Here is a 16,535-nt window from a genome sequence, read left to right as displayed (position 1 = left end):
GACAGAACCCTTTACATAAAAAATACTTAAATAAAGGTACAATTTAATTAAGTAAATTTTTTATTTACTCTCAATTACTCCTGATTATGAACAGATTATTTGCTGTTGATTTAAAAAGCTGTTTTGTGAAATGCAAGAACAAAATATTTGTTATAATCTATCCAAACCGTAAACATTTTTATATAAAAATAGGCAGGATATCTTATAAGAGTGACCGAAGCGCATCACCACGGATTCTTTTCTCATATTTGGTGAGCTTTCTTCTTTTAACATGTGCTTTTGACTGTAGTGCCCAGGCTCGCTGGGTCCTTTATACTTGGACAAATTAGCAATTGCTCTGACTACTGAAGTTTCCCACTACTCTGATTCCCCAACTTGGTCCTCTTGGTCCTCTTCAGAATATGTAGTAGCGTTTGAAGCATGATTGGAGCTTTGTTGAATTAGTAATTCAGAAGTTACAACTGACCACTAGGGTTGATGTCAAGAAGTAAAGGGGGTGAGAGATTAAAACCATGAACCAGTCCTAATTTGAGGATAGAGTTCCCAGAATTTCATTAAAAATAAAAAATAAAAAAAGTGGGACAGGACTTGCCTTCCAGAGAATGTTTTATGTTTTAGATACTGTATCAATACAAAGGTGAGATATGCGCAATTTGAATTGGTAAAATATGTAAATCCCTGGCGGCTAAACTGTGAGAGATTAATGTCTGAAAAGGAGTAGAAAGCAAAGCCAACTGTAAAATTATACAGGGCACAGTGATTACCCCCTCCGCATAATGGGGTTTGATTTAGAGGCTCTATTTTGGGATCACACAGAAAGCAGCAAGTGCAGAAAGCTGAGCTTTGTCTCATTTGTCTAGGGCAGTGTCCTAATTTTTCTCCCGTATTCACGTCCCCTTATGAATGAATGACACATTTTCTTTCTGTAGCTCTGGGCAGCTTCAGTTTAGAGGCAGCAGCCTTTCCAGTCTCTGCTGTGCTGCTCCACTTATGTTGCCTTTAGACATTGCTGCTGGAATGCATGCTTGGAAGGTGCATTCCCCTCATTGCACCTGCTTAGCTGGGCAATGGGCTGGTAATGTCCTATCTTGACCTGTCTGAGTCTAGCATTTGAGGAGACTGAGTCTCAGGACAAACTGTGCATTTTGTGTGCTTAGGACCAAGGTGCAATGAAGCCATGCTACACATGGTAGGATGCTGTCAGACACACCTACATTTTGCTACATCTTTGATTTTCAGTGAGGTTTTGATCATCATTGCACATTCTTAAGCTTTTTAATATTGCCATTTTTGGTGAACTCCACATCCAGTTATGGGGTTGCAACCCAGTTTGTAAAGCAATGTTTGAGATTGTGAGTGGGTGCCTTAACTGTTCAAGGAAATATGAGGCTCACTTTCTTTTAAAAGATAGTATGCTTGTGTTTCTATGATTTACAAGTGCAATCTCATGCCAGTTTTGTGAGGGACTGCAATTTATTTTCATGTATATATATATATATATATATATATATATATATATATATATAAATATATATAATCACAAACTCTACACATAAAATGCATATATCATATATATTTATATGTATATATATTTGATTACAAAATAGGTTGTACTACTGGGTCGTTTTATTTGCAAGGATTAGATACCTGCCTTAAGCCCACTAAAGCAGGAAAAGAATGTATTAATTCACTGTTGTGTAAGGCAGTATAAATACAAGTGTGTCAGACACATCTGGACCCAATAGCTGAAGGATGACAAAGTGTGTCTCTTCTTTCACAGCTTTTCTGGTCTCCTTGAGGTTTCAGTGTAAGACTGACCTTGACGGATAAGGCTACGTCACCTATCTATCTTCTCCTAGAAGAGCCTATTCAATTGACCTTGAGGTTCCTGAAAACCAATACTTTTAGACATGGCTGTGTGGTACTCAGTCAGCCTATGACATGTGCATTTTTCCAAAGCCTAGGATATAAATGTTGGTGAAGTTTCCCCTAGGAAGGGAGGGAGCAGCCAAGTGTACTTAGCAGAAATAGCCCTCCATGCTCACATCTGTACCTAACACTTAGAATAGCAAGGTCAGAGTTAGATTTAAGGTTAATTTGTCATAAAGATGAATTATTGCTGGCTCATACGTTTTATGTATGAAGTATCTACATTTTATCCCCACTCCCCCATCTTAACCTTTCCATAGGAGATAAAGGAGACAAAACTATTAGGAGAAAGAATTTCTATTTAAAGAATTATTTTCTCTGTTTCCTTTTATTATTGTAGCTTTTCAGTTTTTAGTCCTAAAGAGGTCCCCCCCCCATCCCGACCTGTTATTTGTCTTGTAGTCTTGTATTTCTTTTCCTGTTGTACTGACCTCACTATCATCTGAGCACAGTTACTTAGGAGGAGGTATGGTATGGATCAATCTGTGAGTGACAGTCTGACCTGGGCCTGGCTGGCTCAGAGCAAGGGGACAGAAGTTGCACAGCATGGCCCACTGAAGCTGGAATTTGAATGTGGCTTTTTTCTTACTCCTAGTTTTGTCTTTCTCACCTTAAACTATTAAAAAAAAATTATGTGTGTGAGCTCATACAAGTGCAGGTACCATGGAGGCCTCTGATCGCTGGAGCTGGAATCACAGGTGTTTGTGAGCCATAATGTGCAGTGCATACTAGGAACTGAGCTTGGGTTCTCTGGAGGAAGAGCAAGGTTGAGGCCCCGTGTGTGTCCGTGTCCATGTACGTGTCCATGTCCGTGTCTGTGTCCGTGTCCATGTGCGTGCGAGTGTGTGTGTAAAAAAATTCTCTAGTTCAGATTCTCCAGTAAATACTTTGAGGTTTCACCATAACAGCATCTCCATCTTAGATTCAGGAAACTCAAGTACATGTGTTTATAAAAAGATAAAGAGAGGGGGATATGTTCTGTGGTGAGGTGTGGGGGAAGGAGGTGCCTGGGTGGGCTCATGCCGAGGCATCTCCTCCCCCTAAGGGACCAGCCCCATGATGGTATAGCATAAAATAGAGTTTATTTAGGGCATGGGGAGGTGAGTTAAGAGGGTAGTAGAGGCAGAGAAAGGCAGAGGGGGGAGGGGAGGGGAGGGGAGGGAAGAGAGAGAGAGAGAGAGAGAGAGAGAGAGAGAGAAGAGAAGAGAAGAGAAGAGAAGAGAAGAGAAGAGAAGAGAAGAGAAGANAGAAGAGAAGAGAAGAGAAGAGAAGAGAAGAGAAGAGAAGAGAAGAGAAGAGAAGAGAAGAGAAGAGAAGAGAAGAGAAGAGAAGAGAAAAGAGAAGAGAAGAAGTAGAGAAGTAGAGGCTGGCCATGAGCACTTGGAGAGAGAGGGGGAAAGGGAAAGCAAGAGCAAGAGAAAGCATGTGAGCAAGAGAGGAAGAGAGAGAGGAGGGGGTAAGCAGCACCTTTTATATTGAGTCGGGCATACCTGACTGTTGCCAGGTAACTGTGGGGCAGAACTTAGACAGAATGATAACAACATGGCAGGCTATACATCAACAATGAAACACTTGCAAGTGCTACAAATCATGGAACCATCTCCCCAGCCCTCAGCTTTCTTTTAAAAAAAAACACTTTTTTTTTCAATTTTATTTTACTCTCTCAACAATTATTTTCAGGTCAGCAAAGAGGCCCATGGGCCACTTCTAATAACCTGTGTGCTGTGACTAAATCTACAGCTGTGGATTTGGTCCTATGATAATGGCAGAAGTGCCAAAAACTTGTAGGTAGTGTGACTATCTCGCCCTCCTGAAAAGGAGACCATGGTGTGTCAGGAGTCAGAATATGAGAATCTGGATCAGCGACTTCTTGGTGCTCCTGAATGATGTCTCTCTGTACCAGAGATCGGCAGCATCAGGGTCCAATGTGATACTCGATCTCCCGAGTCTCTCTCCTATTTCTCTTCCTCATCTTTCTACCCTAGTTTCTCAGAATCAATCTGATTCCATTTCTCATGCTCAACAATCCCCATGCTGCTCTTTAGACAACTCCCAGTCTAACATGCTGGGCAATGGAAAGACGAGTCTCTTTTCCATTTAAAAGTTTATCAGAGCTGGTGATTTAGTTTCCTAAAAATCTGGCTATATCCATCAAGTTTCAAAACAGAGGAGCACAGAGCCAGTAGCATATATAGATCCTACACTGAGGAATTAGCTTTTGCAGTCATGGGAGCTGGCTAGGTAAGCCAGAGGTTGAGACTGTAGGGCAGGCTGCCAGGAAGAATGGGTTTGTCCTTCCAGACTTGGTGATCTTCCACACTAGAATTATTCTTCCTCATCAGAGGAGCCTAAGCCCAACCCTTAAGAGTCTTTCAGTAGATTGTATGGATCCCATCTAGATCATCAGGACAGTCTCCCTTACCTCAAACCTTCAGTCTTGTCTGCGAAACACCCTCACAGCAACACCCTGGTGAATGTTATGTTCAGCTACTGGGCACTGTGGTCTAGACAAGTTGGCACATATATCTGCCCACCAGAGTGGTCATTTGAGGACTCCTGAAATACAGGCTCAGACCTGCTGTGAATGTTGAAATCTCTGTACCTTTACACGAGTTGTATGTAGTTAAAGAGCTGATTGGGGCAGTTTCTTCTTACATGAATTATGTATGTCTATTATTGAAAATAATAGGAGGTCCAGGAAGGAAACTTAGATGAAGTAGCAAGAAGATAAGTCTCTTAACTTTGATTTAGAGATCATTGCTTTAAATTTGTGCTTTGCATTTTCCTTTCAGGACACTCATTTTTTCCTACCTTTCAGAATGTTCCCCAGATTTTTGTGGTTAGGAAGGCAGCATTTTAGGATCCTCTGATATTTCATGGACTTAAGCAGCTTGTATGTTTGTGGTTATATTCTTGGGAAAGACACATGATAAAGCAACTACAGGATTCTGTAGAGACGATAAGGTGTGCGGAGGCTGTGGGGAGGCAAGAGACGGCACTGAGTCTGTGTGTGCACAGCTGTCTACATAATATGCAGGCTCTGATGCAAAATGCAAATCCAGTGTCTCTTAATCAGAGCCCAGGAAAAACACATAAAGCTTTCTGCTTGACTCTTGAATCTCTTTCTGTGGTTTATCATTATTTACTTTTTAAAAAAATTTTTTTTAAAGTGGGGCAAGGATTTAAGCATTTATTGTTACTGACAGGCTCCATAGCCTTTGGACAGAATCACCATCAAGCAAAAGCTTATCTAGTAAAGTTTTAGGTGGCCAGTAACTTCATCAGTTAGTTCTACTCGTCCTGGCCCAATTCCCAGGACAGTTTGAGAACCTGGTTCTATCTGAGTACATCCAACATCTTGGATTAAACTTACAGTCAGTCCCAAGATTTTTTCATGCGTGAGTAATTGAATGAGGGTGTCTTCATTTGGAGCTTTGACCACCACTTTGGGCTGGCAACAGTACTCCTACTCTTTGAGCACTTGAGGGTTTCTCCTTTGAGTCTGCTTGTAGGCAGAAACAGCAGCATGAGAACACTGGCCAGCAATCTTCCATTTCCCCATCTTTAAGTCAGTTCGAACCACAAGAATCATTTTGTATTCCCTACTCTCTCCCAAGATGCTTGCTTCAGTTCTAGTCTCTGTGTCTCTATTTGTCTCACCTGTTGAGTTCTGGGGGAACATCCCAAGGTGGCTCCGGAGGCCCCCCAGCCAAGGCACATACCACAAGCAACTCCAGCAGCCAAGCTGAGTGTACCAGGATGAACCAAATGCTCCATAGTCAAGAACTTGGAGAGCATCTCGTAGTTCTCCACTCCAGAACAAGAAATACACTTCCCATTATTTACCATTTAATACTGCTCCAAGGGAAGAAAAATCAGGAAGCTTTGGTTGACTGGCATGAACCTTAGTGGTGCTATGCCCCCCTTTAGTGTGAAGCTAGGGATAGAGTAACAGCCTGTGTGGTGGCACTTTCTAGTTGAGACTGATTTGCTTCTGTCCAAAGACTGAAAGTGCCGTACAACACTGCCTTGCCCATTTGAATTTTATTTCTAGATATGTGCTCATTATGCTTTACCTTGGTCCAGGTAATAAGCAGGGAGTGATTATAGGGGGCAGTAACTGTGGTGGCCACACCTCTCTCTTTCTGTGTTATTATTTCACTGTAGGTTGCTGTGCTGTCTCATACAAGGAAGGGATGCCCAGGGAAGCCTAGGACAGACCTCCTTGATAGCTGTGTTTTTAGAACACAGCTGACTTGGCATCTGAAGAAAATTCTGGGTCCTAAGGGTGACTTGTTGGGCTATCTGTATCCTCAATTCCCCAGTCATAGCCTTAACTTCTTGCCTCATACTCATCTTGACTCTTGATGCGTTCTAGGTATCTGATCCCATCAGAATTCTCCATCATGGGGCATCACTGACACAAGTGGAAAGCAAGGATTGAGGAGGTCCATGCTGTGACTGTCTCCTGAATGACTATGTCAGGCACACTTGCAAAAGATATATCCAATGATACAGATATTAAAATTTTGTAACAATAATACTAATCCAAGAAGTCCCACGAGGCTGTGGCTCCCTTGAGAATGGGGCTCTGTGTGATTGTACAGGTTGCATGCTCATGAAGTTAGGCATATGTGACAAAGGCTTTTATGAAAGTCAGGGAGTCACACTTCCAGATATGTTGGGCAGAGCAGCATGCTCAGCAGTTCCAGGTCACATGTGTCTTTGGTGTATTCTCAAACACTAAAGAGGCCACTGTGACTGGATTCATGATCAGAAACATGAGGTCGAGAGATAAAACCAGACAGACAGCAGGCCTCTGAATTATGAATATCTTTGACAGCTAAATTAAGGGTTTTGTATTTTTCTATGAACAGATGAGGATAGTAAAGTTTTGGCATATTTTAGTTTTAGTAAAGGCATGGGTACTTTACCATAGCTGGAGTTTAGAAGAACCCCTTTGGCTTCTGTGTGGTGATGATTTCTCTAAGGAGAATTCTGGAGTGAAAAAAATAGTTTGGATGCTGTTATAATCATCTAAATGAGGATAAAACCACAGACTGGGTGGCATTATGTCCTGGTTAGTTTTTATGACCAACTTGACAGGGTCTACAGTTACCTGGGAAGAGGAAACTCCAATTGAAGAATTACCTCAACCATATTGGCCTGTGGCCATGTCTGTGAGAAATACTCATGATTGGTTTGCTTGTTTGTTTTTGTTTTTGTTTTTCGATACAGGGTTTCTCTGTGTAGCCCTGACTGTCCTGGAACTCACTCTGTAGACCAGGCTGGCCTTGAACTCAGAAATCTGCCTGCCTCTGCTTCCCAAGTACTGGGATTAAAGGCATACACCACTACTGCCTGGCAACTCATGATTAATGATTGATGTGGAAGAACCTTTCTTCTCTAGGGCATACCTTCCCTAGGTAGCTGAACTTGAGACGAGCCTGTAAGTGAGCCAGTCAGCAGCATCCCTTCATGGTTATTGCCTCCAGATTCCTGTTCTGAGTTCCTGTCTTGACTTTCCTCAGTGACAAAATGTTACCTGGAAGTGTAAGCTGAAACAAACTTTCTCCTCCCCAGATTGTTTTTGGCCAGAGCATTTTGTCACAGCAACAGAAGGGAAACCAGAACATACGGATAGTAATGTTTAAACCGAACCTTATTTGGAACATTTTTCAAAACCGATGCATTGGGCTGCCTATTACAAAAGATATGTCCTTAAAATTTTGGTTAGGGACAATGGAGAAAAATAGCCTACTAAGTAGAAGATTTCTCAAGATCCTATAGCTAGTTCTGGAGGTAGCTGGGCAAGGCGGGGAGCAGAAGTCTTATGGGCTTTCTGCCATTGAGCCTGCTTATTATCCTTTCCTGATATCCTTCCTGGTGATGCCGAATCTACACTGATCATGTCTCTAAGAGTCTATACACATGACACCTTGGAAAAGCTTCTCAGATGATAAAGTCTTGGGTGAAACGGTGCTCCCCGTGAACTTGTATCTTTATGCCTCTGCTGGGGACTGACTGTTCCCCATAGCTTCATGTTAGTCCGGTATTCATAGGATGTTGTCCACGCCATTGAATAATATTTCTCAGCCTCACTTACTACAACAGAATTATTAAGACAAAGCATTTGCTACTGGGTTTGATGTGCAGTTGAATCAAGGTGCACCTCCCGGTGATTTAACTCTTTTGTTTGATTTCTCTGTCTTTAGCACTTCCAGACCATGCTGAAGTCTAAGTTGAATGTCCTAACACTGAAAAAGGAACCTATACCAGCAGTCCTCTTCCATGAGCCGGAAGCCATTGAGCTATGCACCACCACACCCCTGATGAAGGCAAGGACTCATAGTGGCTGCAAGGTACAGTACAGGAGTCCTTCAACTTCTCTTGGTAGGCCAGACAAAAGCATGTCTGACATAATGGTCTTGTTCTTCAGTGGTACTCCTGTTTTAAGAGTACAAATATCACATGACTAACAGACTTATGGAGTGATGTTAGTTTGAACTCACATCCTAATTTTTTTCTCCCAGTAATAGATTATTTTTCATCATTTGGAGGACATTCACCAACAATGCGAGTTTTAGTATGTGTGAATAAAATAGCGTTCTTACTGTTTTTTGAGTGGCTATATGGAACTTTGAATTTCAGAGAGAAATTTTCTTTTTGAAGATTTAGTTTACATGTGCATGCATGTGTGTGTGCATGTGTGTTTGTGTATGTGTGTGTGTGTATGTATATACATGCAGATGCTCATGGAGTCTGTAAGACAGCATCCATAGATCCCATAAAGCTGCCGTTTCAGGCAGTTATGAGCTGCTGGATGTGTGTGCTAGCATCGAAAATCCAGTCTTCTGCAAATGCAGCAAGAGCTCTTAAGTGTTAAGCCATCTCTCCTTTCTCCAGAGGGAGTTTTATCTCTCCTGGTGGCTCCCCCTTTTGTATTTGCAATCTGAATAAAACATGTCTTAAAGAATGAAAATTCCCAACCCCAAATGAAACCAAACCAAAATACTTCTCCAATACTTGAACCTTCCAAGTCCCTTTGTGGGTTATTTTTTCCCTCAAAACTTATACTAATATTCTTGTATCTGTAAAAACCACCCCCCAAAAAAACCCAACCAAACAAACAAGCAAACAAAACCAAAATCATCTTTTTTCATTCATGCCAACTATAATGCTGACATGGAAACAAAACTAGAGACAAAATGTTCAAATTTGGTAAGCTTTTGGATTTTTTTCCTCACATCCTTTTTTTATTTTGTATTTTTTGGTTGCATTAGTGAATATAGAAATAAGTTTAGAGATAATGAAGAAAACCTGCTTTATATGGGTTCGCCATCAGGAGCTTGTTTAGAGTGGAGAACATATAATGAGGGGTAAGGAAAATGCACATTTGCTTATGATCTTTTTTTGAAAACCTTTAAGAGCCACCCCTGTCCTTATTTCTTGTTGGGGAAGCAGGTCTTACATAGCTGTGGTCAGGTTGGAACCTGCAGCCATCTGGGGTGACAGTAATCTGCACAAACCCTCTCACACACCCATTCATTCCACACATAGTTACTGCATGCTCAGCATCTGCCAGGCTCTGGGGCAGAGTGTGGACAAGACCCACAACATCTTTGTGGGATTTTTAACTGCTAGTTGTGAGTCAAAGGAGAAGAAAACACATGTACGCAGCCATTAGCTGGTGAGAGCCAATTTGTAAAGCCCTTCTGGAAGCACCTTCTGACAGAGAAAACTAGGAATGTTGGGTCTCTGATGTCCATGTATGCTTGCTGTGCCTTTGAAGGGAAAGAGATGGGCCAGTGTGCGTGGAAGGTTGAGGAAGGTTTGAATGGTGGACTCAGGCTAAGCAGAGTCTGATGGTCATACCAAGGAGTTTAGGTTTATAGGAGTTTAGATTTTTCTCTAATTATAATGAGGATATAAGCAAGTAAGTTGAGATTCCATTTGTAAAAGGGAATAGATGACTGTTGGGAGAGAATTATGATGTGGCCTTGGGTCCACCATCTGAGTATAGTTGACTGGATGGAGAGACTGTGTGAAGTGGTCTTGGGTCTACCATGTGTAACTATTCTGGTAAAGAACCAAGGTGCTAGAGAAATACTGATGACATTTGGGAAAGTGACTGGAAATCAAAGCTTACGTACATCCTTTAGCAGATGTACTCATGCCATTTTGAATTCAGTCACTATTAGAGAAGATGGTATCCTGAAGTGAGATAAAGTAGGGACCAGTGTAAGGAGGATGACTTAGCTTGATGAAACATGCAGATTATGTTTAAAAATTAAAAAAAAATTACAGAGTGAAAAGTCATGGCCCATGCTTTTACAGTGCCAGCCTGGTTTGCATCGTGAGTTCTAGGACACCCAGAAGTACATAGTGAGACCCTGTCTCAAAAACAAAACAAAACAAAACAAAACAAAACAAAACAAAACAAAACAAAGCAGACTAAATCAAAACAGGTCATCCCAGCCTCATCCACACATGATGGTGTGTGTATGTGTGTGTGTGTTTGTGTGTGTGATTCACAGAGAGTGGTGACAGGAGGGATGGGCAACGGAGAGAGATGGGAGGGGGAAAAATGGAAGGAGGGAAGGGGGGTGGGGGACTTTTTTAGGTGAATAAAGGAGTAAAATTGATAACATTTATTTTTTTCTAGAAAGGTTATAGAGTTCAGTATTTATCTTTTCTTCCATCTACATGTACTGCCCTTATGTTGCATTAATTTATTTTATTTCTAAAAGGATATTGGGGAGCTGGGGAGCTGGCTCAGTGGTTAAAGAGAACATATTGCTTTTGCAAAGACCAGAGTTAGGGTTCTAATACTACTGTCAGGTGAACCACCACCGGTAACTCTAGTGTATGGCAGAGGTTCTCAACCCGGGTGGTGTCATCACCCCTTTAGAGGTCAATGATCCTTTTATAGGGGTAGAATATCAAATACTTACATTATAATGCATGCCAGTAGAAAATTACAGAAATGAAGTAGTAACTGAAATGATTTTAGCATTGTTGGGATCACCACAACACGAGGAACTGTATTAAAGGATCGCAGCAGGAGGAAGGTTAAAAAGAATGCCCTAGGGGATCCAGCACCCTCTCCTGGTGTCCTGAGCTTCTCACACATGCAATGCCCCCACACGAATACTCGTAATTGATTTTTTAATAAGGAAATTGGGAAGAAGAGGAATTCAGGTAAGGATATTACAGGGGATCATTGTGCAGGTGTCAGTATATGTGACCAGCTGGACAAAGGGGGGGGGGCACCTGTAATTTTAGCTGAACCCAGGGAAGAGTTTCATCTGTAGCCAAAGTGAAAAATAACCTATTAGACCATCAAAGAACCATGTGAACTCTGCATCCTTAGATGAGATTCAAGGCATGGATAATGGCACTCTTAGAGCTAGAGTTCAGGGTCGGCAGTGCTTCAAGTCTCTGAGCATTTTGTTTTATCAGACCATTCTATTTAAGTAAGAAAGCCCTCAACATGTGATTCTCCAGCTGTGTGATATTGATTTAATACCCCTAAATTTTAACTGCAAAATACTGAAATTGTCTTTTTTTTTTTCAAGGACAATACCGTGTTTGTTTTCAAAGTCATATTCCTTTGTTTATTTTTGAAAGGTTAGATCTTGGAAATTCTGACATTTCTGTTTAAAAATCCCCAACCCCCTCCCTGCTTCCCCAAGAGTCATCTTCAAGAACAAAGTCTAGTGTTTCCTCTCTGCTTCTTGCCAGTGAGTAACTCAGCTCACAAGATGCCAGCTGCAGAAGGAACTCTCCTCCCGACTCCTGAGTCCCAGGAATAATGAGCATAATGTAGCTGTGACCCAGCTGCAGGGCCAGCATTTGGGACCCTCCATCTTTACACAGAACTGCTTTTTCTTCTTTTTCTCTTCCTAATGACTCTTAAGATGTACTTGCATAAGTTTTAATTTGGGAAGAGAGAGAAGCTGGGAGAATCAAAGGGGAGGGAGTTGGGAAATGGTTTAAGGTCAGCATCACGGAGACCCTCGCTCATCTCAGATAGCTTGCTTGCCTCTGATCTGTATTCTCAGTGGGTCCTGGAGAGATTGCTCTGCCAGGCTATTCATGTCTGGGGCAGCTGCAGCTTTGTCCCTCCTCTATTGCTGCTGCTTTCTTTTTCTTTGGGGTAGTTTTTTTTTTCCCAGATAGCCCAGTGCACCCCCATAGGACTCTCACTGGAACTGCTGCTTTGAACATGTGATTTTTCAGCAGTGGTGACAGCTTGTCACTCCTCTCTCTTGAATGATGGGATTCTGGGTGACTTCACCTTCTTAGCAAACATTCATTGAACAGTGAAAGTTCACCGTAGGTAGATGGGAGTCATGGAGGAAGGGGCTTAGGAAATGAGGTGTACAAAGCACAGGGAACAGGAGGGCTGCTCAAGCAAATTGACCACAATCCTTTTTATTTTTTATTTTTTTTTTTGTCAAAGGGATTCCCACTGTGGGATGACAATTAACTAGCTAATTTGGAGTGTGTACCGCACATGTGTGTGCAACGGCTAGCATGTAGAAATCAAAGCACAGCTTCCTGGGAGTCGGTTCTCTCCTTCTACCACATGGGTCCTGAGGATCAAATCCAGGTTATGTCTGCCTTGGCACCAGGTATCGTTATCTGCTGAGCCATTTCACGAACCCAATCACAGGGACTTCTAAAGACTTTTGCCTGTATCAGAATCCCTGAGTTTTTCTGCAGGAACTTTTTTTCTATTGATTAATTAATTATTAATCTGTCTAACGTCTCAGTCGAAGTCCCCTCCCTCATCTCCTCCAAGTCCCACCCTTACAAGTTCCTCCCCCACTACTCCCTGCCCTTTTCCTCAGAGAATGGAAAGCACCCCCCCCCCATTACCACCCCACCCTGGGACATACAGTCACCATAGGCCCAAGTGCCCTAAGTGCATCCTCTCCCACTGAGGCCTAACCTGGTAGTCCAGTTAAGGGAAAGGGATACAATTGACCTGGAAGGGGGGTGGGGTTCCAGCGAATCTATCAGGGTGACTCTAGTTGAGATTCCTAGCTGTGGGGGATATGGAGCCTGAAGTTCCCAGGAACTTCTATTCAAACACTAAATGTTAGTGACTGAGAGTAGGAACCAGTACTCTAAAAATCTACCATAAAATTTACCTAAAGGTGGGTGGTTTGGTGCCTGAGAACTTTACTCACAGAGGGGTGTGTGAAAGGGGTAATATAAATGTCAGTGCTGACCGACTGGTGCTTTATGGTCTGAATGGGATTCCACAAAGCAAGTCATGACATCTAATGGGGAGTGGCTCTGGAGTCTCAGCACACCCGTTTTCTGGATATATGTGTGTCTTATCCTCCAGGGGGCGCTGTCCTACTTTTCACAGATTCACAGGTCTACACTCCACAGTTCAGAAAATAAGAATAAAAGAGTGATTATATTGTTATGGTAACTATGATGATGATGATGACGATCAATGATAAAAAGACTAATACAGGAATTGTGATCCTGGCTAGCACCTGTTCATTAACACATTTCGTGTGTTTGCTACATCTTTGTGTATTTCCTAGTGTAAAATGAGTTCATGCTCCTGACAACTCAGCGGGTTAGGGACATGTGCACCCCAGCATCACAGATGAGATAGTTGAGACAAGAAGTCATTTCTTATCCTGTCTCTGGCACCCAGTGAAGAACCGACAGAATCCACCTCCATCCCGGTCGGTGTAGCAATGGATTCTGGTACTTCACAATCAGAGTACATCCCTCCATAGGTCTTTTTCTTTGAAACATTGACAATTTGTATCATCAAATTTCAAGTCACTGCTTCTATACATGCCTAAGTTTCTGTGCTGTTTAGGAGTTAGGGCCAGGGTGAGCATCTATTATGGATACTTTCCCCAAATTTCTATTTTTAACGAGTTATAATTTCAGTTATAAAAATTCATTGGGTATTATGTGCAGTGATTAAATCATAGTATTTAACATTTCCATCCACATAAGTGTAAGAAGTTTTAGCATAAGAGTTGCTCAAAAGTATGCAGTGCTACATAGATTTCAATGGTTATATATGATATGTGTTGGCCATATCATGTTAATGCTTTAAAGTTTTGATTTTTACTGTGTGTTTAGAGCCTTTAAGTCCTCTCTAATATTTATTTATAAAGTCTTTAACAGTTAGTGTGAACTATAATCATCCCACTCTTCGCTGAACACCAAGACTTTATCACTTCTGTCTGGGCAACTGCTTTCCAACCTTCCGTGCTCTCATTTCACCCCCCACCCCCCACCCTCTGGAGGTCACTACTGTGCATGGAGTTCGTTCAGCAATCACATAAGATCCATGGCTTTCCATAGCTGTGACCAAATATTTGATATCGACAATGTGGACGGAGGAACGAATGATTTTGGTTCATGGATTCAGACTCTAGTTGCTCAGTGGTCCTGTAGCTTTGGGATTGAGGAAAAGCTGAACACCATGGTAGGGAAAGCATGGTGGAATGAGAGGTGGGAGGAGAGAAGGAGAAGGAGGAAGAGAAAAGGAGCCAAGTCTCCAGTCTTCACCAAGAGCATCATGCACACCCTCTTCTCCCCACTTTCCACTACTGTAGCTTACCTCCCGCCCCTCTCTTTTTGGTTTTTCAAGACAGGGTTTCTCTGTATAGCCCTGGCTGTCCTGGAACTCAGAAATCCTCCTGCCTCTGCCTCTTGAGTGCTGGGATTAAAGGAGTGCACCACCACGCCCGCCCAGCTAGCTTACCTCTCTTTACCATTTCCTGATGATGACCTCAGCGGAGGACCACCCCTGAAAACATGATCACTGGGTGTTATTTAAAATCTTAACCGCAGGGCTGGGTGGGTATCTCAGTTGGTAAAGTGCACGCTGAGCAAGTACAAAGACCTGAATTTGGGTACTCAGCACCCAGGTAAAAGGCTGGCCATGGTTGTATTTGCTTGGCATCCCCATCACTGTCTGGGTAAAGCTACAGAGAAAAATGGATTCTGGAAGCCCACCAACCATGACTCTTATGTCTGCCTGAATTGTTAAGCTTCAGGTTCAGTGAGAGACCCTGTCTCAAATGAGGAAAGACACTTGCTATTAACCTCTGCCCTCCATATGTATGTGTACACACGTGTACCTGCACAAACACATGTGTGCACATACCCAGTAAGCAGTAATTCACCAGACACTAGTGCTACATACACACACCACACAGGAAAAATTAACAACTAAACCATAACAATTGAGAACATAAGCTAGGTTTTTCTGATTCCGGCTTATTTTTCTTAATTTAACATCCCCCAGTTATATGCATTTTGCTTCAGAAGATAACATTTCCTGATTTTATGACTGAAAAACCTCCTGCTTTCTTTATCTGCCATGTTTATTTTACCAGTTTATCCACGTTTGGGCATTTGGGTTGATCCCTGTGGTGGTTTGAATGGATATGGGCCTCATAGACTCATGTGTTTGAATGCTTGACCCATGGGGAGTGGCATTATTTAGGAGGTGTGGCCTTGTTGGTGTGAGTGTGGTCTTGTTGGAGGAAGTGCGTCACTGTGGGGGCTGGCTTTGAGGTTTCTTACACTCACGCTCCACCCACTGTGGGACTCAGTCTTCTACTGCCTATGGGTCAAGATGTAGAACTCTCAGCTCTGTCTCCAGCACCATGCTAGCCTGTATACTGGTATGCTATCATCATGGTGATAATGGACTGAGCTTCTGAAACTGTAAGCCAGCACCAATTAAATGTTTTTCTTTATAAGAGTTGCCTTGGTCACGATGTCTCTTCCTGTCAATGGGAACCCTTACTAAGACAATCACTTCTCTTAGTTGTTATTGGGACTATTGTAACAACAATATGAGTATGCAAATCTCTTGTTAAGCTGTTGATATAATTTCCTTTGCATGGAGTATCCAAATATGGGGTAGCTGCCCCATTTGGCAAGTGTGCTTTTTGTTTCTTGAGGACCCTCCATTTGGTTCTCCATTTACTGTTTGACATTTCTGTTCACAGTATAGAGAGAGTTGTCTTTCTTCCACATCCTTGCCAGCATCTTTTGTTTTTATTCCAAACCATTCTTGCAGGGGTGAGGGCTTATCTGATTGCAGCTTTTGCTTACATATCTCAGATGCCTATGAAGTTGGCTAGATATTATGAATGTGTTTACTGTGTTACTTTCTCCATGGAGAAACATTTATTCATATCCTCCATTTTAAATTTGGTTTATTTGGAATTTCTTTGTTAATTGCATTGCATATATTTATTTATATAATATAGTTATATAATTTATATAATTATATGTTTTTATAATAATGTGTAATTACATAATTTATATATAATTCATATATGTAACACATTTATATAATATATAAGTGTACTTATATTATTATTTATTATTTATATATTGATAATCTGTATATCAACCCTTTGTAAGATACACGTTTTGAAACATTGTTTTTCCCATTGTTTAGGTTGTTTCTCTAAAGTGCTCTTTTTTCTTGGGCTGTGCAAAGTAAGAGCCCAAAGACATAGGAAGAAAAGCAAATAGAGCGAGTGTCTTATCTGATGGCCATGCTTATCTAAGGGTGCAAAGCTCGGGAACGGGAA

The 16,535-nt window shown here is 41.8% G+C and overlaps 1 protein-coding gene and 1 pseudogene across 3 annotated transcripts in view; one reads left to right on the top strand and one right to left on the bottom strand.

The window, feature by feature from the left end:
* Pid1 (phosphotyrosine interaction domain containing 1) overlaps positions 1–16,535 on the top strand; it is a 287,502-nt gene that overhangs the window by 162,376 nt on the left and 108,591 nt on the right. For all 3 annotated transcript variants that reach the window (XM_029477050.1, XM_021159725.2, XM_029476816.1), the window contains exon 2: positions 8,145–8,291. In XM_029477050.1, coding sequence (XP_029332910.1) covers positions 8,157–8,291 — 135 coding nt within the window. In that variant the 5' untranslated portion in view covers positions 8,145–8,156. The remainder of the gene's footprint in view (positions 1–8,144; positions 8,292–16,535) is intronic.
* On the bottom strand, positions 5,180–5,732 carry LOC110292429 (annotated as a pseudogene).

The sequence above is a fragment of the Mus caroli genome, chromosome 1 (genome assembly GCF_900094665.2).
Source record: "Mus caroli chromosome 1, CAROLI_EIJ_v1.1, whole genome shotgun sequence".
NCBI classification, from domain to species: Eukaryota; Metazoa; Chordata; class Mammalia; order Rodentia; family Muridae; genus Mus; species Mus caroli.
This window is presented reverse-complemented; position numbering and strand designations above follow the sequence as displayed.